We start from the raw sequence: 22265 nt of genomic DNA, 5'->3' as shown, positions 1-22265 counted from the left end.
TCTAAGATCTCTGAAACCATGAGTCCTCAAATAAATTTTTCCTACTCTAAAATTGTTCCAGTCAGGTCTTTTAGCTACAGTGGGGGAAAACTTACTAAAACACAGGGTCTCAATGAGTTGCTTAGGGCCTTGCTAAATTGCTGAGGCTGACTTTGAACTTATGATCTGCCTGCCTCAGCCTCCCAAATCAATGGGATTACAGGTGTGATCACCAAACCCTGAAGCTGCTAATTTTTTTCAACACTGTAAAAGTCAACGTCTGCGTGACCATTCCAAAATGACAGAATCAAACTTTCAATGCAACTGAAATTAGTTCTTTTAAAGATATAGAATCTCATTTCATAGGAACAAGGGTTTAGTCCCCTCAGACATAAACTGAAATGAAAGGGTGCCACCTAATGGTAACAGACAAGATGACTTGGAAGCATCAGGATCACCATACTGGGTCTGACATGGTTAATCCAACTCTGCATATTATGGCTGCTAAGCAACTTAAAATATGTTCCTCATCTTCAATATCTACCATGAAGATTAAGCAACTATAAGCTAAGAAATTATTCAAATGTAATATCTAACTGCAATTTCTTCTGTAATGTTCTCTAGGTGTTTACTGAGAGCAAGGTTTTCTTCTGTTGCTTTAGTTCTGTTTGGTTCAGTTTTCCTTCCTCTAGTCTAAGTATTTACATACCACTTTAGAGCCCTTTTGAAATAATTTTAGTGTACGAGCCTGAGCCTATCTCTTCCAATAGGTGATAAGCCCAATCAGAGTAAAGGCCCTGTCAGCTTCATCTAGGTATCCTTCGGGCATAGTCTCACTCTCACCCCATACTTCCATTCTACTATGTCCACTTTTTCCACTAATGTCCACTATGTCATGACTTTTTGTGTCCTTGACATTGATTTTCTCAACTAACATGACAGAAAAATGCAACAAATACAGTTGCAATATTTTAATGTGGGCTTAGATAAAAAGCATGACTTATGTTAACAGTTCACTTAAGTAGAACCCCCCATGAATTAATGGTGCACCTGTGTCAATGTGAAAGGATTCATCCTGAAATCACTACATATATATAGGACAGCCCCAGGCTCACCCTTTATCTGCAAACTGTAGCATTCAAAGCTATCTCAGAGAGCTCAAAGATAAATTGAACAAATGTTAATCACATTTCACTTTTTTATTTTCTTTATCTGCATTTCAATTGTTCATATCTCTGCAAATATACCAGAAAGCACCAAGATTATCTTCAAAAATGCTGGGCACATTTTTTTTTTCCCCTCTAGTCAAACTAATGACAGTTGAATAAAAAGAAAGAAGATTTCTTCTGAAGGTGGAGTTCAGCACCATACATTAAGCAAACGTTCCTGGCTTTCTGTGGAAAGCATGGCTTATACCTCTGGTTTAGGTCACAGCAGTTCTTTCAACAGCTTCTTTCCAAGACAGAAACAAAAAGGAGCACCGGCTTTTCTTGTAAGGATCCAAACTTCCAAAATCTGCTGACCTCTTTGGGCTTTGATATTTTAAAATTAAAAAGACACCTTTGATTTTTTTAAAATTCAGAATCTTTTTCATCTGGTTTAATCTAATATACACCCTCAGGCCATGAAGACAAACTTCTTAGCATAGAAAACACCATGTTTGTTGTTAAACTAGAAAGATCTGAGTGAGTAAGGCTCTGAGTGAGGTTCTGCCAAACCACAGAAGGCTAAATCTGGCTTCTTCATGTTTAGGGATAATGATCCCTGCTGGGGGAATGTTTGTGGGGCACAATCCCTCCCTTCTCAGTCTTTATTGATTAAATATCACCAACCCCTGTTTCACCTCCACCACCAGGAAGAAGAGTTATGCTACCATTATGTAATTGTATTATCCTATCCACTATTGCTTTAAAAAAAAAAAAAGCCCTGAAACCACACATTTCAGAAGTTTAGTTACAAACTAGAAGCTAATACTGATGAATAATGGATAGCATATATGTAGTGTACATAGCTCATCTCTATGCATAAATTCTGTGTAAGATTCAAGCCAAAATAAATAAATAAATGAATAAATAAATAAATAAAACTGTATTAGTAGTTTGGGATTCTGAATTTAAATAGTTATCACAAGGTGGAGATTCCTTCTTGCCTACCAAAATAGTCATTCTTCCCTTTTTTCCTCAAATTAACATAACACCAATATTTAGCTAAGAATATAACTACCTAGACAAAAGACTACATTTCCTAGCTTCTTTTGCTCATGATGTCATGTGACTAAGGTCTGGCCAGTCAGATATAAAAATGTTGAGAGGGGGTTCTTCTGGGAAGTCTCCTTAAACAGAAGGGTGTGCTCTTCTTCACTCCTTCTTCTGTTTATCCAGAAACATGGAATGTGATGGCTAAAGACATAGTCAGCACTGGAATATTGAGGATAACAGTAATAAGGGCCATGTCCTGCTAATGGTACAGGAAAAGAAGAAACCTGGGGTACCAATGACTTCACAGGATCGTGGAATTGTTTGCCTCCTAACTTCTATACAAGAAGTAAACTAATGACCGATATTTTAGGACTTTAATTTTAATCAGTCCAATCTAAACCTAAGTGATTCACACAAATCACTACTTTCTATTATGCATAGTAGCCCAGCACTTCAAACGTTTCACTCCATCTCTGTCAATTTTCTCGGAGGACTTGGCCACCCCTGAGCTTCTTTATTTTCCCTGTCACATTGAGTCACAAAGTCTCCTGGGTTACAGCACCAGTAACAACTTCAAGCTTCTGGATTGATATACAGTGGAATTCCCTATCCAAGACAAGTGGTCATTTTAGGGCAAGGAATTAAGAAGAGCTGATTCACTGTGTAGACTACTACTTTGGCACAGTTGCTTTTCTGTGGTCTGCCTTCCGGGAACCATCAAGATGGTAGGGAAGATCAGTGTGGGCTAAGATTTTTTACAACTGTAGGGGACAGGGGATAATTTGAAGAAAGAATCTACTGGAATTGTAAGATGATATATAGGCTACTGGATCCAGAGAAGGAAGGAAGTTGCTGGCAGTTTAGACAGTAGAAGTTTCTACATCCTGGGTAGAATCCTTGTTGGAGAGATTGCCTGAGATATTGTCAGATTCAAGCAGCTCCACGATGCTGTAGGGAGAACAGTCTTCCAGACCCAGCTTGCTGCACAGCCAGCCACAGAAGCCTTTCTCCATGTCCCGGGCAGCTTGCCACCAGGCCCCCCAGGACCACGAGAGCTGGACCACAGCAGCATAGAGGCCCAGGGAAGAGGCCATGGCCATGATGAGCACTGGATAGAAGAGAATGAGGCAGGGGCAGCAGGAGATCTTGTGCCAGAAGGTCCTCTCCTCATTGTACACAAGGAAGATGTTGTACCAGGTGATAGTGCCATAGTAGAAAGAGACAACAAAAGAGAGGACAAAGACCACGGGCAGGCAGACCAGAGTCCAAAGGACCACGTGAGGCCCCCGGTCTGCTCCCATCTGGCATGCCTTTCTCCCTTCAGGTGCCATTTCCTTTGAGGACTCTTTGGGTTTGGTCAATTCCTGCAGCTCCTTCTCGGTCAATGTGACATGAATGTCTACCATTTGACCCTTCTTCTTCCCTCGTGTGATGGTCCCTGTTAAGGTGACATAGCGACTGTCGAAAGGCATGTTCCACATACCTGTAGGGCACAAAGGAGGTGAGCGTCAAGATCTGAAGAGTGGACTTTCATCAGGGTGTATCCTCTGAGGCTGGGCCCACTACGAGACGTCTTTTTATAGCATCTGACATAGTAGTAGAGTCAGGGATTCAGTAGTAGACTGAATAGTCTCCCTTGGAGGGTGACCACTGCTATTGTCACTCCATAGCATGAGCTTTCTCTCCATTTCTGAGCCCTGATAAAATGTGAGATAGTTCTCCCTCCATTTCTCTGGACCTCAGTGTTGACATGACTTTTGTGACATAGAGTAGAGTGAGGAACTTTACTACAGATAACACTTTAATGATCCTATTTCAAGTTAAGAAGTTCTGTTAAAATATCATTTATGAGTATCACTCTGGGTGTGTAAAGATCATTGCAATCAGCTTATACATAGCCCATGACCCTTCCTTTCTCATGCCTAACTTTACACTTCCCTGAGAGGGGACCTTTTCATATGCCTGTGGGCATCCCAGCCTTCATATTTAAGCTCTATTCACATACTTACCCACTCCCCCACACCACACCACTCACACCCACCAGACACCCCACCCCAGTCCTGTAAGTACCTCCAAACCCCACATCACACAACATATAGATACCATACCCTCCACTTTACCACACATACCCACGATATGCACACACATACACTCTCCCCACTTATACACCCACATACCACACACATATGCCATGCACACCACACCACATATATACCCCCCATGTGGGAGACCAACCTTGCAAGTGACTGAGTTAACTCCCCTGCTGGGTGATGTGGCAGTCAGGCACCCATGCTGCTAGACTGCCCCACTCTTCTAGGGTTTGAGTGACTGTGCTCGGGTGTGGCTTCCTACAGCCCTATGGGTGGAGCTATCTATGCTCACCTGTTCCTTTAGGGTAGAATCTTCCATGGAAGTGTCTTGTGTGTGTCCCCTTCTCTTACTGTGCCCTTGGGTGTGGCCTACCTAGATGTCAGTCAACCTGCTGACAGTGGACATCATGAAGATAGACTCAGTCCCCTGACACCTGACCCCTTGCCTCATTTGAATAGCTTCTCCTCAATAAAAGGGGTCAGCGCGTGCTTTCTCTCCCTCTTCCTGCGGACCCTTAAGGTCAGAGGAGCCGTCACAGCGACCCCAAAGAAAAAAGGTATTTGTGACTCGTGTGGTTATTTTGCACAGCCCAGTTAGCCCAGTTTACCTGGAGTGACCCCTGAGCCTTTTAGTCACAAGAACAGAAACCCGGCACCCCCAAACATCCACACCCTCCATTCATATAGTACACATGCACACACACATACACACATACACACACAGGCAATCACAAAATAGCTGTCCTTTGACCACCCTTGAAAAGGGATGAGAGATACTGAGAAGGGAAGTCTGTGGCCTTTGGTATGTAAAAGGTAGTCTAAAAATGTGGGGGAGGATTGAGGACTATAGGCTTAGATAGATGTGTTCCCTGGGCCCTTTGACTAGAAGACTTTACCCCATGGGTGGGAAAGAGATAGAAGAAAGCCACCTAAGAGCAGGACTCAGGAGTAGCAAGGGCTATGATTGACCTAGAAGGGATGTACTGTTCCCCCAAACCTAATGGTTTCACAGTCTCCTTTATCTTGGCAAATAAAACCATCATTCCATTGTTCTTTTCAAACACCTAGGAGTCATTGCTAATCCTCCCTTTTCCCTTATGTCCTGCCTCCAATCTGTCAGCACATACCACATTATATTCTGAATCTAATACCTCTTCCTCTCTGGCACTCTCTCTCCTATCACTGTACTTCAAGCTTCTGCATTAGCATTATTGTGTTTGCAATGTCTAAAATTCTCCCATCAGTTTCCATTCCTACTCTTTGCAATCCAGTCCTTATAGACAAGCCAGGGTGATCTTAAACTATGAATGAGATAATGTGTGTCCCTTGTTTAAAAGTCCTCCATTCACTTTCCCTTGCACTTATAACAACTTCCAAACCCTTTTCTGTAGACCTGCAAGACCTGCAACGGTGACGTATCTGACCCCTGCCCCACTTTCTGACATCTTTTCAACATCCTTCCCCTTGTCCTCTACACTCCTAAACAGAAACCACTCCATTCTGTAAATGGGCCAGGGTTGCCCTCAAGGCCTTTGCCCTTGCTGTTCTCTCTCCTTCAAAAGCTCTGCCCCATGTCTTTTCTCAACTGGCTCTTTCATGTCATTTTGAATTTGCTCAAAATGTCACTTCTTCAGAGAGACCTTCCATGACCACACAATCTCTTGCCTTATCACCCTGAAACAGGACTCTTCTTTCTATCATGGTTTTACTGTCTTTGCAACGCATACCACTACCTGAAATTATCTTTTATTGGTTGACTTATTCATTGTTTGCCTTCTCCTAGCTAGAAGGTCAACTCCGTGAGAGCCAGGCTACTGCTTTGACTTATTCTGTAAGTGTGCGTCCTGGATATCTATCCCTCTACACAAACAGATCTATCTCATCCTTCCAGTGCTGCCCAGTTATTCTTAATACAGACACTCCACAGTTTCATTAGGAGCAGCAAATATTCTTATACATGCTTTTTTACATATGCAGAACATGGGTATTGTGAGTGCTGGGGCTGCAGCTCAGTGGCAGAGTGCTTGCCTAGCATGCTGAGTGAGGCACTGGGTTTGATCCTCAGCACCATATAAAAGAATTAACAAATAAAATAAAGGCATTCTGTCCATCTACAACTACAAAAAATTAAAATAAGAAAAAAGATATACTGTGGATTCCTGGGACATAGGGTATATATATATTTTTTGAATTTTAATAAATATCAACAAATTCACTACGAAGTGGGAAGTTTCCACTTTTACTTAAAATGTAATTTCCTCACATTGATATTATTATACTTAAACACATTTTTGGCAATCCTACAAATGAAGGAATATTTTATCTCACTGATGTAATAATTTCCTTTTTCCTGATTATCGTGAAAATCAATAATTTGTTGACTTTATTATACATACATTAAATAATTATCATGGTCTGCTTGTGTTATTGAATTTTGCACACAAATCAGCTTTTTCCACTATACTAGGAGTTCAGAGCGTGTAAGATCTCCTCCATCCCACCTAGAATAGAAAATTATAGGTTCTAAGTAGTACTATCAATTGCTGAATGAGACTGCAACCCCGGGAGAAATGTACCACCAAGAAGAAATATAGACAGATGAGGTCCCCCTCTTTGGTTCCCTTCCCATGGCTTTCAACAAGGGGTCCCAGAGAGACTCACCATCATCTACGGGATAGTCTAGGAAATCATCTCCCTCTTCCTCTTTAGGCCGATCTCCACCTTCTGAATCTTCAGGCTCATCATCCATTTTCTCATTATCTGACCGGTAGATGATGATAGATTCTGGGCGGGATTCTTTCCTCTTCTTTTTCCTGCGACCCATTGTAGATTCCCCATCTAGGGCCAGAGCAGCAGCCACAGCCCTCCTCAGAGAGCCCTGGTGGGGGCTTGGGAGTTGGTCCGGGCCTTCCAGTGGTGCCGGCTCTTCCATACCAGTCCTTATGTTTAGTTGTACCTTATAAAGAGCGTGACTTGCTTGAGCAAGCTCACAATCCACACATCACAGAGCTTCTTTCTGGAGAGGACTATGCAAAGTTGTCCCAAGGATGTCTGTCACCTGAAAGACAGGAAAGCAAAGCCATCAAGAAGGAGCAAATCGGATAGCATAGAGAAGGCCTTGGGAAATCATCCCCAACTTGGCAAAAGCCTTCCCCTCTCTTTATTTCTTATAATTATTTTGGGAGCCCAGAGAAAATATTCTTATAAGAATAGATAGTAAATAAAATTTTGTGTTACAATATTATTATTGTCATTTATATAAATGTATAGTATTACAAAAAACTCACAGTCCCACTGAGAAGTGCAGAGTATGAAGTCACTGAGGAAGATATACAGGCAGATGGGGGTTTTAAATCAATATGCTCCCACCATAGATGGAGACTGAGATGGCTGAGACCAGTGCTCTGGATTTCTGGCTATGAAGTCACACATTACAACTACATGCAAGTAAATCAGAGCAACTCTGAATGAACCCCAAAACGGTGCAACATCACCAACTGCATCTACCTTGCTATTCTGTAAAGGAAACCCATCTCTTGGCTTCTTCTTGGCCCAAGTCCTCAGAAAACTGCAGAAATATGTCCTACTGCATGCTGGGAATAGCAGGGGGGAAGATTCACTTCCACTCTCAACACTCCATCTTCTCTTTGTTCTCCAGGTAAACAGAGGCAAAGAGAATCTATCTTTTAGGGAAGATGCTGTGTTCATGGTGTACGGTTCATGTGTGCAAAATATCCTTGGGCTTATTTTGAATTTCTACAGGAAAATTAAGGAATCTTACCTGGAGTTTGACATTTTAGGCCAAGGCACACAAAGAAAATTTAGAAGACTGAGGAACTCTGATTCTTAAATTCAGATGATCTCCCAGGAAGTCGTTGGGTTTTGGAATTCCTTTTGGTTGAGATATCTAAGAGCATAAAGGTGTATGCAGGGAGAGTCAGGAAAGAGGGACTGCACAAGATAAATATCCCCAAAGGACAACGAACCCAGTCAAGAGAGCACTGAGTACGTTGGAGCATTAATAATCTCAGCCAAGGCTCATCACCAAAGTAGTCTCAATACAGAAAAATGAACATCTACTGAGAAGGGATATGGAGGGGCTGGGGATGTGACTCAAGCAGTAGCGCGCTCACCTGGCATGCATGCGGCCCGGGTTCAATCCTCGGCACCACATACAAACAAAGATGTTGTGTCTGCCGAAAACTAAAAAATAAATATTAAAAAAAAAAAAGAGAAGGGATATGGAGGCTGGGAGGACGTGGTCTTCTCCAAGGTTAAGATTTTCAAGTTTCCTTCTTTAAAAACTCATATCAACTTTAAATTCTACTCTGTAAATATCTATGTATAATACAAAAATGCTTTCCCTAGTTCAAGTCTTCTAGGAAAATTGAAGGAAAGCTGAATCATGGTGATCCTATAATAGGAGTTACCTCTGACCAAGCCACTTTATACCTACCTTAAGAGTACAGCTATCACAGCCTCAGGGCCTATCCTCTGATCCACAGTGTTTTCATGACTTAGAGCTTCTGCTTTGCTCTGTAGTTTCCTTCCCTGGTCCTTGTGTGCTGGGTGAAACTAGGGTTTGGAAGTGAGAACTCAAGCAGATTCAAGAGCTGCAGAGCTGGGACAAAGTTTGTCTTCTTTCTGTATCCCATCCCTTCTTTTAAGATGTGCCAAGATGTTCAGAGAGGGAGGTAATAATTCCAAACAGTGTGGTGAGTAGGCAAATTGCAAATCTCATATTTCTTGTTCTCTTGGGAGATGTGGGGCAAAGTAAACACATGCCCAGAGATGACAACCATTGTAGATGAGCTTTATACACAGGAAAATGTGCAGGGTTCTCCTGACTTGGATAGTCATAATAGGAAAGGACAATGTTAGATACAGAAAGAACTTCCTGAGTCCAAGGATGGAAAAAAATACAGAAAAATAAAAGCTAAGAGAAGATTTTGAGACTCTAGGCAGTGTATAAACAAATATAACCATCTTGTCAAATTATGGTGGGGGGCAGTCCTATCTAAAGGAAAGGAGAAAGATGACTTTTGAAGATGCTATTCAGACATTTGGATGGGGCATAGTGGTACATGCCTGTAATCTCAGCTACTTGGGAGGCTGAGGCAGGAAGATTACAAGTTGGAAACCATCTTGGACAACTCAAAGAGACCTTGTATCAAAATGAAAAATTTCAAAAGGGCTTTGGTGATAGAATGGTTCCCTTGTGTGTGTGAGACCCTGGTTTCGATCCCCAGAAACACCAAAAGAAAATTTGATAAAAATGATGAAATATGAAGTGATAAACTCCTGGTAATTCTCTATAGGGCACCATTCTTTGCTTCAGACACAGCTCTTTTTAAACAAGTAAGCTTGGCCAGTGTCAGTTCACCAAACAGACACTATCCCCCATTCACCTGGAAACATGGTTCCCAATCTCCCTTCAATCAGAACATGATCTTTTGAGAATACAAAAATTTCCCACACATGAGGAAAGGCTGAGCTATTTTGTAACCATGGTAAAATGCAGTCATTTGAACCAGTTTAAACCTGATCAGTGGATCAACAAATTCTCTCAGTCTTATAGAGGCTGCTATAACAGCATGGGCTACTTATAACCTTTAGACTAGGAAACTTAAGAAACACAGAAATTTACTTCTCACAGTTCTGGAAGCTAGTAAGTCCCAGATATGGGTAGCAGCAGGTTAGGTGTCTATGAGGGCTCATTTTCTGGTTCACAAATGTTTTCTTCTCACAGTGTCCTTCCATGGTGGAAAAGGCTGTGTAATTGTCCTTGGGCCTCTTTTATAAGTAACCATCAATTAATATTCTCCCAAAGATTTGATCCCATTTTCTAATGCCATCATGGTGGGGGTTAGGATTTTAGCAAATGGATTTTGGGAGGAAACAAACATTCAGACCATAGTACTCCATGAAGATGCCTTTGGAAATCAATCCATCAATCAAGTCATCATTTCTAAAAGAACATCAGGTGACTTTCAGTTAAAAGGAGCTGGCATTGACAAGCTAGCTTTCAAAAGCATGTTCACTTAGGTCATTATTGATTGCACAGGTTTAAAACTAGTACTGGTATCTACTTGGTATGGCACCATAGCTAAAGAACAAACTGTCTTTTCTCAAATTTGTGGGTACTTTTTATCCAGTTTGCTGTGAGGCTTAATGAGATCAGACATGTTTCAGTAAAATGTATATGGTTAACTGTTGCTGTGGAACAAATTACTCCAAACTTAGAGGCTTAAAACAATACACATTATTACACACACACACACACACACACACAATTAGGAGTGTCAGAAAACTGGGCCTTAGTTGGGTGGTAAGTGGTCTTCTCTGCTTGCTTACTGACAAAAATATTTGGAGGTCCAAAGGATTTTTTGTGTTGAAGGGTTTCTGACCTTACAGTTTTCTGTAATTCTCTGTGACAGGAGCTGTTCTAAGTGCTTTACAGTAATCATGTTATTTAATCTTCACATAGATCAATGAAGTAGATACTATGTATCAGTGTACCCATGCAGAGGACTCTGCCCAAGGTTACATGGAAGTAAGTGGTAGGGTTGGGACTCACACCCAGGTTTGCTGATTTCAAAGCTCATGTTCTTTTCACTATGCCATACCACCTGCCAACATTTACCTGAACTTTTAAACTTAAATTTATAGAATTTACTTTGATTAACCCATTTCCTATGTTAAGGATATATTCCTGTATCCCCAATACTAAGCCGTTTCTGAGTCCTGCCAATCATTCCTAGAAAATCTCTTTGTTAATTAATCTGTTCATTTGGATTTCTGTCCCCACCATATACTAAAATGAGGCCCGCCACTGCTTCTTCCAAGCTGTTTTTTCCTTCTTCCACTTCAGAATTCTTCCTTTACTGTTTTAAATGGGGATCAACAGAACACCAGTAGCCATCACTACTATCCAGTAGCAGCCATCACTATCTTGCCACTTCTAACTAAAAGCTCTCCCTGGTGTTCGAGACTCTCCATATTCATGCCCATTTGAATTCAGTAGCAATTCCCCTTCCCTTCAACATGACAGCTAAACATGTCTCCTTATGTTCGTTCTTCACTTCTCTCTTCTTCTCCACCTCTTTCAAGGCTTGCTCAACACAGACTTACTCAGTCCCTCTCCATTACTACCCAGCCCATGTCTCTCCCTCCAGTTCCAGCCTTGTTGAAGGAGTGTGGTGGGAATTCAATGAGAGGTCAAGTCAGATTCCTAGAATGTGACTGATTCTTCTTAACTGTCAATTTTCATTCCTTCTTTTGCCTCTTTCTGCTCTATATTTCAGTAGCACTTCTCACCTGTGTCATACTTTTAATCCTTCATTATGCAGCATTCCTTTCATTTTATTGATTATAGATGGCAACATGAACCTTCATTTATCATCCAACATAGATTATAAACTTCTAGAGATCAGACACTGTCTCACAATTCTTTTTCACCATCAGAGAGACGACCATAGGGCTGGACACGTAGCCAAAAGTCAGTAGTATGTACTTGTTAACAGGGCAGAGAAGGGAAAATGCCTCCTTGGAAATATGACATCAACAACTGTTAGGAGATAACAGTTGAAAACCAAGATGGTGGGTAAGAGGAAGGCAGCAGTCTGTGTCACTCTGTGACCTGGGACTCAAGTAGTGAGAATACTGCTTCTCTGCGAGTGATGCTCCTGCTCCCTCGCAGGAATCATGGTCACCATGCCAGTCCAGGGCTCTAGGCCTCAGTGTCAGAGCAGGTCTCCCAACTACTCAACCATGCAGGACAACCAGATACCAGGGCAGGACCATCAGCATCAGCACCCATGCAGAACTTTTGGCCACCCACCCGAGCAGAAAGCATGAACACTGCTCCCACAAAGGACACCTGGCAGTTTCCCAGGCGCGGGAACTCTGGCCGCTACTCCCATGTGGAGCCCCATCTGCCCATGTGGGGCTCCCCCAGTCACCGACATCTTAGGATTCTACAGCAGCAGAGACAGTACCCTACGTGCCTTAGCCTGCCTGGGTCCAAGAACCTCACACAGGCTCTGAAGTCAGCTGACAGCCACATGCTCTGCACCACAGTGCTCCTCTCTGAAATCATCCTGGCTCCTCCCACCTAACCCAACATCCCATCACTGAAAGCAGGCACCTCAATCTTGGGCCACCTTCATCACCATTTTCAGTGGGGGCAACTCCCAGTTTGGAAATCCATCTGGGGTACCCAGTTTTTAACTCCCCCCCTCTCCCCAGCAGCCACTACCCCAACACAGTGATACCCTGGTTACCTTTACCATCCTGAGGGTGGACACACCAGCTAACAACAGATGAACCCACCTATTAGATGAGAAGGGAGCAGGAAAGATACTGATCTCCAACTGAAACAATCCCTGTTTCTTCCTTCAAGATTTTTTTTTCCCTCTTCCTCTCTATTCTTCCATTCTCACATTCCCAACACATGTGAAACCAAGTACTTTGCATGAATTATGATTTTGAGGACTGGGACATCTGAATAGTATATTACAGTTGTGTTATATATTTTTTTCTTTATCCTTTTTTCTTTTTCCCACCAATTCCTACTATTTTAACATTTTTTATTTTTCTAAATATATATGTATGTTTGTTTTATGTACTCTATTGTCTTCCTACTTACTTGTCTCCCCAAAATTACTTCCTCTCCCTTCTTCTGCTACTAATCTTCCTCTTTAGATTTCTCTTTCACACTTCCTAAGATATAATAACTCTATATCCTCTCCTCCTGCCTCCTTGGCATATCATCCTACTCCTCACCCCTGGTTCTTTGTCCAACATCAGAAACTATAAACCCTTTTACAAACCTACTGAGAATATTGTAGATAATAATTGAATTCACCATTTCTGTACATTGTGACCAATCTGTAAACATCTTAATAGCAAACATTTGTTTTTGAGGTGCATATTGTTTATACTGAGATCTGTTAACATTGTCCTTCACCTCAAAGGAGAGGTATTTGATCCCTACAGGGGCACTATAAGCTTATAGGGTAAAAATGGTAATGTCTGGGATCCACAGTGCTAGAAGGGAAGACACACAAGCAATATGAAAAGACAAGGGAAGAAAGTGCCCCAAACAAATCAAGATACCACATTATTAGGCCAGAGGAAGCAGCAGAAATGACAGACAAGGAGTTCAGGATGTACATAATTAAAATGTTCTGTGAATTAAAGGATGTTATAATACAGCAAATACAGGCAGCAAAAGATCATTTTGACTAAGAGCTACATAAGCAAATACTGGAAGCAAAAGATTACTTCAATAGGGAGATATAGGTTCTAAAAAAACAAAACAAAACAGAAATCCTTGAAATGAAAGAAATACTAAACCAAATTAAAATTCAATTGAAAGCATCACCAACAGATTAGACCACTTGGAAGACAGGACCTCAGGACCTCAGACAATGAATACAAAATACATACTTTTGAAAAGAATGTAGACCACACAGTAAAAGTGGTAAGAAACCATGAGCAGACAATTCAAGAAATATGGGATAGTATTAAAAGACCAAATTTAATAAGAGTTATTGGGATAGAGGAAGACATAGAGTTCCAAACCAAAGGAATGAGCAATCTATTCAACGAAATAATATCAGAAAATTTTCCAAACAGGAAGAATGAATTGGAAAACCAACTTCAGGAGGCTTACAGGACATCAAATGTACAAAATTAAACAGATCCACACCAAAATGCCTAACATACAGAATAAGGAGAGAATACTAAAAGCCACAAAAGAAAGAAATCAGATTACATATAGGGAGAAACCAATTAGATTATGTGCAGATTTTTCAACCCAGACCCTAAAAGCTAGAGGATTGTGGAACAACATATATCAAGCTCTGAAAGAAAATGGATCCCAACCAAGAATCTTATATCCAGCAAAATTAAGCATTAGATTTGATGATGAAATAAAAACTTTCCATGATAAACAAAAATTAAAAGAATTTACAACTTGCAACTACAGAACATCCTCGGCAAAATATTCCATGAAGAGGAATTGAAAAACAATGAAAATCAGCAAAGGGAGGTATTGCACTAAAGGAAAAACTAATTGAAGGGGAAACCAAGTCAAGTTAAATACCAAAAATAAACTAAAATGGCTGGGAATACAAATCATGTCTCAATAATAATCCTGAATGTTATGGCCTGAACTCACCAATCAAAAGACGTAGACTGGCAGATTGGATTTAAAAAAAAAAAAAATGACCCAACAATATGCTGCCTCCAAGAGACTCATCTCATAGGAAAAGACATCCACAAACTGAAGGTGAAAGGCTGGGAAAATTCATACCACTCACATAAACTGCAGAAACAAGCAGGGGTTTCCATTCTCATATCACCAGCACCACATAAAAATAAAATAAAGATGTTGTGTCCACCGAAAGCTAAAAAATAAAATAAAATAAATATTAAAAATTTCTCTCTTTTTTTTTTAAAAAAAAAGATAAACAACAATAAGTATTGGTGAGGATGTGGGGGGAAAAGGCACACTCATACATTACTGGTGGGACTGCAAATTGGTGCAGCCAATATGGAAAGCAATATGGAGATTTCTTGGAAAACTGGGAATGGAACCATCTTTTGTCCCAGCTATCCCACTCCCCAGTGTATACCCAAAGGATTTAAAATCAGCATACTATAGAGACACAGCCACATCAATGTTTATAGGAGCACAATTCACAGTAGCTGTGGAACCAACCTATATGCCCATCAGAAAATGAATGGATAAGGAAAATGTAGTATATATTTATACAATGGAATATTACTCAGCAATAAAAGAGAATGAAATCATGGCATTTGCAGGTAAATGCATGGAGTTGGAGAATATAATTCTAAGTGAAGTTAGCTAATCCCAAGAAACCAAATGCTAAATATTTTCTCTGATATAGTGATGATTTATAGTGGGGTTGGGAGGGGGGGCATGGGAGGAATAGATGAACTCTAGATAGGGCAAAGGGGTGGAAGGGGAAGGGAGGGGGCATGGAGGTAAGAAAGACAGTGGAATGAGATGGATATCATTACCATAAGTACATGTCTAAAGACACAAATGGTGTGAATATACTTTGTGTACAACCAGAGATATGAAAAATTGTGCTGTATATGAATAATATGAATTGTAATAATTCTGCTGTCATATATAACAAATTAGAATAAAACATAAAAAAATTTTAAAAAGAGAGATAACAGTTTTGTTCATTTTATTATGCTGTCAGGCTGGGGATGTAGGTCAGTGACATATTGCTTGTCTAGCATGCTTGAGGCCTTGGGTTCCATTCCCCCAAACCAAAAAAAAAAAAAAAAAAATACTATTAGTGTTTAGTCTGAGAAGCAAGTTCTGAATATCTTTTTACTTTTAGTTTCCATAAGAGAGAGGGTAAAAACAAATTTACCCAGCTTGTAAGGCTTTAATCAGAACCAAGAGAATACATGTGCTTTTATTTTCTTTTCTGTGAGTTAAACTTTGCCTGTCCTCCTTTTCCACTCCCAGTCTAAAGTCCAATTATGTGCATGACACTGCAGAATGCCAACCTCAGTCAACCTCTTGGTCACCCAAGTGGGGAAACAGGGTTTAAAAACATGTTTATACTCTGGAACTCATGAGTAGAAAATTGGTTTCAAGTCACTCTTAAACGAAATTCTTCAGATAATTCATAAATTCATCTACCTATTTTTCTATCTCCAGTGCTACCACTCTGGTCAAAGAAGTCATCATCTCTTACATATAAAAATTTCTCATCTTGTGGCTTCTATTTTTGCTGTCTTCCAATCAGTTCTCTACTCAGCAATGAGAAAGATCTTACATAAACAAAATCATGCTACTTGCTGTTTAAAACCCTCCTGTGACTCCCCACTGTTATAAAGACCTGCAGGGTCCAGCTCCTCCCCATCCTGCTATCCCATATTGCCCTTCCCTCATACTCACAGTATGCAATCACACTGGCTGCCTGTCATTCCTCCACAGCACCAAATCTCCCATTTGAGGCCTATTTAAATGAAGTCTGCCTTGGTTGATAAGCTGCTACACCACAGGGTCATCTCCTTTACTTCCCCAAGTTTCTGTTCAAATCTCAACTCTTCTGAGGTTTTCTTGACACCCAATCAAAAAAGGGACCTTGCCCTCTCTTTATTCTTTGTCACAAGTCTGTTTCCTGCATAAGACTTATCTATAAGTCTAATTGTTTATTTTGTTCTTTTACTTATTTATTGTCTATCTCTTCTATTAGACTATAAGCTCTGTGAAGTGGTAACATACAAGTAGAACAATAAGTAGATGATTAAGAAAAAAATTTTTTAAGGGATCAGTTGAAGTGGTAGCAATTAAGAACCAGCCTAATTGTGTCAAAGACTGAGATGGAAGAGAAATTTAATAGAGGCATTAATGCTAGTTACAACACAATTGCTAGGTTCTCCTCTTACATTTATTTTCTCCTTTTTAAGAATGGAGGTTTCAGCTGGTTACATTGTTTTCCTGGAAAAGATACCATTTCCCAGCACTCTTGCAGCTAGATGTGATCATATGACAGTCTCTGGACAATGGGATGTAAGTGTATGTGAGCGTGCAACTTCTCTCTATGGCCCTCTCCTTTCTCTTTTTTACCTCCTTGAAGTCTGGAACATGGGCTCGATGAACCATCTGCAGCCCATGCAGATAAATGCAACCCCACAGGAAAAGCAGAGGAATGAAATAGAAGGTATACAATCCACCCTAATGGACACAAATCTTTTGTCTTTGGACTGATATACATGAAAAAGAAATCCTTCTTGCTTTAGTCTACAATTATTTTGGTCTCATCCAGCAGTCACACAGAAATCCTAATATACTAGGATTATCTAAACTTATTTTACAACTCATTCCATCTGCCATGTCCAATATGTCAGCTCTGGGGCATAGGGAGATCTTAATATACACTTTCAGAGAGCATAAAATGGCATTATCCCTGATAATGAGTGGTCAAGCAGTTTTGATTCTCATGGATAGGCCAGGAAACCTGTGAGACTCGGTTGTCCAGTACAAAGAATATTACATGGCTACTGGCTCAAGATCCATTAGAGACTCACCGGAAAGTTCAATATGGTCCAGTATATGATACTAGTCTCTGCTTATAATGAGATGGCCAGCAATGTACCAAAAGGAAGTTTTGGTACATTTGAAAGAAACCAACATTTACATTCAGTAAAAATCTCAAAATTCCCAACACCACAAAATGAGTAAGCCTGCCCAGCTATAGCATCTTTGTAGAACTGAGTCATCAAGAGGAAGTCTGGTCATTAGTCTCTGCTGTCCAGGTCCTATCCAATCAGTCACTCAGTCATTAATCTCCATGGCCAATCCACAGAGAGGTTCACTGCACCTTCATCACCTTCCACCACCAGGAATGGTTTCCCTGGAGTCTGCTCACATCCTTCTGCTCCTAGCTAGTCAATGCAGTAGAACATCCAAATACTCAGCAGAACTTGTGGATTTGGTGGGTGGAGAAGCCAGGAAGTTCTGAAGCTTTTGTTTTTGTATTCACTGCAAGGTAGCAGTAATGTATGTGGTTGAAGTATGGCTGAAATAAGCTAGAAAAAGGTAGTGACGCCAAGCCTTGCAGATACAATAGCAAGTGGTAGGGTTTATGGAAAATACAAGATCTCAAGTCTCATCTAAAGCAGGAAGCTACTGTTCCCCTCTTCTCCACCCACCACATCTACTGTTCAGCCCGCCCCTTTCATAGAGAAAGGCAGGCCCATTTGGTATGGGTTGTCTGAAATTTCACGCAAAATTTTGATTTTAATTGTTGCAATTAGACCAAATTTAAGAAAGTTACTATGTGTAATAACCAAAACAAAACATAAATGGGCTGCCAATTAGTAACCTTTGTCCAACTGTTTCCAAATCAGGGTGTACCTGCTCCAGTGGGTTAAGAACATTAGGAGTTGACTTTCTGCATCTTTCCCATGTTGAATCTGAACAACCGGAGCTGCAAGGGTGGAGTTTTATTATTTTGAAGTTAATTTATCACTACATGAATTATGCCTTTAGTTCTGCTGTTCTTTCAACTCTTCACTGACTTGTGTGTCTGTCACTCAAAAGGACCACATATCACCCATCTGGGATGGGCAGATTATGCTAATTACATCTTAACTTACCACCATTAGGTTTGCTACCAACTAGGAAATAAAGCTACCATTTTACCACTGAAAATTACCATTATCTCCTCTCAGAAAGACAGTTTCGTTGATGTAAAGGTGGAAAGGAATCTGGTTTGTACTTGTGTCAAGTGATTGGAACTGCAGTGGAGCAGCACCTCCAAACTCCCAGCCCCCCGTCAGTTGCTGCAAATCCTCTGGGCAGCAGTTCTCTCATCACTGCACAGCCTGTGTGGTGCCGTAAGGCTCTCACACTGAAGCAGGGTCACAGCTCCTGAGTGTCCATAGAAGAAACAGTTCCCAGCAGCAAAGATATTTGGTTAAAAGGACATAAACATCTCCTTATTGTGAGAGCTGTAAGACCTGATCTTCAGTCTCTGATCTGTTTTGCTTGGTTACTGTCCTACCTCTTGTGACACACATCCTCCTTCCACCCCTCACTCCCACTCCCAGAATCCCTACATGCTGGACATAAGCTGTACAAAGACAGGAAAATGTCTGGTTGACTGTACCGTATCCCTGTGCCTAGAACAGTACCTGGTACGTGGTAGGTGCTCAATAAATATCGGCTGAACGTTGTTAACTGGTTGAGTCGTATTCATGTGAGCTGGCTCAGGAGTGGATTAGCTTCAAGGCAGCGACAGGACTAGATGCCTCACTGGCATTCCTTCAGCACTGAGATTCTGTGAGTCTACATGTTGAGAATCCCACAAGCTCCTGTCTGTCTGAGATAGCAGCTGCTTTGCAGAGGGAAGAAAATAAAGTTACCAGGCAGATGGGGTAAAGGAGGGGTGAGGAGATGGGTGAGCAGTAAGAGTGTAGAGGCACCCCCTTTCTCCACAGAAAAGTCTTCACTGGGCTTCTCCAGAAATCTTCACCATGCCTGATTTTAGGACTGTCAGCAAAAGAGTCTCTGCAAAAAGAGTTCAATGTAGATAAACTACCTATTTTCGTGTTGCCCTATCTTGCTTGACCACTGGCCAAGAAGAAATCAGTGCTGGAACACCCCCTTACTAGTTTTTCACAAATGTATCCAGTATAGTAGTTTGTAGAAATGTGCAAACAAGGCCTCTGGCCTTGAGCTGGGGCTTCACAGAGAAGTCTACATTTCTAAGATAAGAGAAGTTACCAATTGGGCTCCATGGTAACATCTGGCAGGGGGAGGAAAGAAAGGGGAGAAGAAGCTCTCCCCTTCTCAGGTGTTGTCCTTGAAGGGTTAACTTGCCAAAAACAGTGAAAAAGCTGCTTTTATGTGAACTTCTACAGACTGTGAACTTCTGAGCCCCTCCCCTTACATGCTGGTTATAAAACTCTGAAACTACCTGAACTTGGAGTTCAGGGGATTAATTGATTGATTACAGCAAAAGCTGTGCCCTCTGAACTTGGCTCCAGCCAAATAAAACTGTTTCCTGCCATCGTTGGTGCCTTGCCTCATCTGTCCCTACAACAAGAGCCTCACAGAAGAGGAAGGGAGTTATTGCTAAGGGGTGATGGCAGCAGGGGGTGTGGAAGGAGCATAGTTACAGCATGCCTTTTTCCCTCAGGACAAAGGGGGCAGTGATGTGGAACAGTGCAGGGAAGAGTGGTGTTTGATTCAGCCATAGGAGTGGTCGCTGAAGGATGGCATGGTGGTCCTCACAAGAGAAGGCTCACCTGGGGGCCAGAATTAAAATCTGAAAGCAGAGCTTCCAAGTAGAACTGTTGTGCCAACAGGCTTTTGGGGTGGGTAGCAGATTTTTAGACCCTGAGATCAGAGGCACAGGCAAAGAGACCATATCTCCTTATTTTAAACAACAGATCCCTTGAAGAGACTCCACATCTCAATCACAAGTCTTACCTAGATTATGAAAAAGAGCTTTCTCACTGCTCATCCTGCAACTTCCCTGTAGCTAGGATAAACATGTGTCATCCTCGTAGGCATCACCGGCTCCTAGTCACCTTTTCACTGGAAGATGGCAGCTTCCCTCTCTCAGTTCACTCAGTGATCACACAGAGGCTGTAATAAACCAGGCCCACACAGTACTGCATTGTACATGCAATGACCTACCCTGGCACATCTCTGAGAATCCACAGGTCAGGCCAGAAACCACAATACCTTATACCTTCAATGACATTATCTGTGAGATAAACCAAACACTAACAAAATAAAAATAATTTTTGAAAGGGAATTTAAAGTGCTCCCACCCAAAAGAAAGCAAGACTGAATTTCTCAGAATTCTGAATTTTTTCATAACCCTGAGAATTGAGACAATATTTCTTTTTCTGCTTACAAAACATACTCTGGGGCCTAGAGGTGTAATTCAGTGGTACTTGCTTGGCATGTACAAGGCCCTGGGTTCAATCCCAGCACGACAAACCAACCAAAGAACAAAACTTCATCAGTGGGATCAAAGCACCAGGAATTCTGCTTTTTTACAATACTTTGGACTTTCCTATTTTACTTTAAAAAAAAGAATGTGGCAATGGTGTAATTTTTAATTTTTTGTCCTATCTATATAACTGACTTATGTAAAAGGGTATGTGATTCCTCACTCAGTTCTCTAGTCAATATGAACCAGAAGAGCTTCCTTCTTTTCTTTAATGAGTATAGATTGGAATCCCTCAGTAACAATGACAGAGGGGAAGTGTTTCTAAAGGAGGTCACAGAAGGGCAAGAGGAGGGAAGAACAGGGAGGAAGTGTAATTGTCCAACAAAAACTGCAGTCTTGCTGGTGGGAGGAACCCAGGGGAGGAAGTGATGTCTGGTTCCATTCTTAACCAGACCCATTTTCAATTAGCTTGGTGAATTTTAAGTGGTGGGCTCAACAACAACAAAATGATGGCATCTGCTGGCTTTTACATGATTTTAATACCTGGCAGGAAAAATACTGCATTATAACAACAGACTTAGAAAAAGCATTTTGTCTAGTCTAAGATCACTGCACCTGACACATTCAACAGACCTGCCAAGTTCTTAAGGTGAAAATAAGGAGCAGCATCTGAATAATAAAATCCTGTTACTGAACATCAACACACAGTGAGAAATTCCCCCCATCTTCAGCAGTCTTTCTGTAGGGAATGAACTAGAAGACAGGAACTCAAGCATAAACCTACAGATGAGTCTTGCAGGAAGCATGCATCCTCCAAAGAAAGATTCCCCTTTTGACTTGTTACATAGCCCGACTGATATGATCGGACCTCAGATCTGGTTAGAGGTGACTTTTTGTTTTTTATTCCTGGGTGGGGCGTAGGAGATGAGGTGGAAGTGGGCCTGAGTTTATTTTTTAAATCATTTATTATCTTGGTTTAGTGGATGACTGCAACCTTACCTTCTCTGCCACCCCCCTCCCCACCTTTCTTCCCAGGGCTCCATCCCTGAAGCTGAAGGGATCTGGAAGCTGCACTTCCTTCCCCTACCTACCCTTCTCCTTTCCCAGCCAGTGGCACACATTAGCTGAAACCCAGCCTGATGTCTGACGCTGGTGGGCGCATCCAAGGCCGCGAGCTGCAGCCTTTCTTTTTTCCAGATGCACTGGAGATTTAATTTTAATTAACCAGGAGAGCTATGGCCCCGAGGATTAAATTTTCAAAGTACAGCACACACTCGCTTTGTGTATGTGTGTGTGTGTATTTCCCTTCCCCTCCAATGCCATCGAGATTTTTTTTTTTAAGAGGAAAGAAAAAAGAAAGAAAGAAAAAGGAATCTCACTCACAAGTGCCTGTGGACCCAAGCTGGTGGAGGATGCTGACTGCTGGAGGCGGTCGCAGGAGAGCGTGCAGCTGGGGAGAAAGCCAGGCGGCCGCCTTGGGGGCGGGGCCAGGGCGGGGCGGGATTTGATGATCACGTGGGTCGGGGCCCTTA

General features: G+C 41.5%; 1 protein-coding gene across 12 annotated transcripts; it reads right to left on the bottom strand.

The window, feature by feature from the left end:
- Positions 1–1163: 1163 nt before the first annotated feature.
- Tmem169 (transmembrane protein 169) lies at positions 1164–22218 on the bottom strand. 12 transcript variants are annotated; one of them, XM_046439919.1, is made up of 6 exons: positions 22117–22218; positions 18962–19161; positions 8401–8470; positions 8049–8174; positions 6929–7325; positions 1164–3660 (listed from the first exon to the last, which is right to left on the bottom strand). In XM_046439919.1, the coding sequence occupies exons 5-6, from the start codon at positions 7197–7199 to the stop codon at positions 3038–3040; spliced, it is 894 nt and encodes a 297-aa protein (XP_046295875.1). In that variant the 5' UTR covers positions 7200–7325; positions 8049–8174; positions 8401–8470; positions 18962–19161; positions 22117–22218; the 3' UTR covers positions 1164–3037. The 12 variants fall into 12 exon arrangements, with proteins under 12 accessions (XP_046295875.1, XP_058433479.1, XP_058433482.1 ...); XM_058577496.1 differs by having other exon boundaries at positions 18962–20420; positions 22117–22209; XM_058577499.1 differs by having other exon boundaries at positions 18962–19164; positions 22117–22175.
- Positions 22219–22265: the final 47 nt, after the last annotated feature.

This window comes from Marmota monax, unplaced genomic scaffold (assembly GCF_021218885.2).
Source record: "Marmota monax isolate L192 unplaced genomic scaffold, Marmota_monax_Labrador192_F-V1.1 WCK01_AAM20220418_F8-fsc00041, whole genome shotgun sequence".
Lineage (NCBI taxonomy): Eukaryota > Metazoa > Chordata > Mammalia > Rodentia > Sciuridae > Marmota > Marmota monax.
The sequence above is the reverse complement of the archived record's forward strand: the minus strand, read 5'-3'. Positions and strand labels throughout refer to the sequence as shown.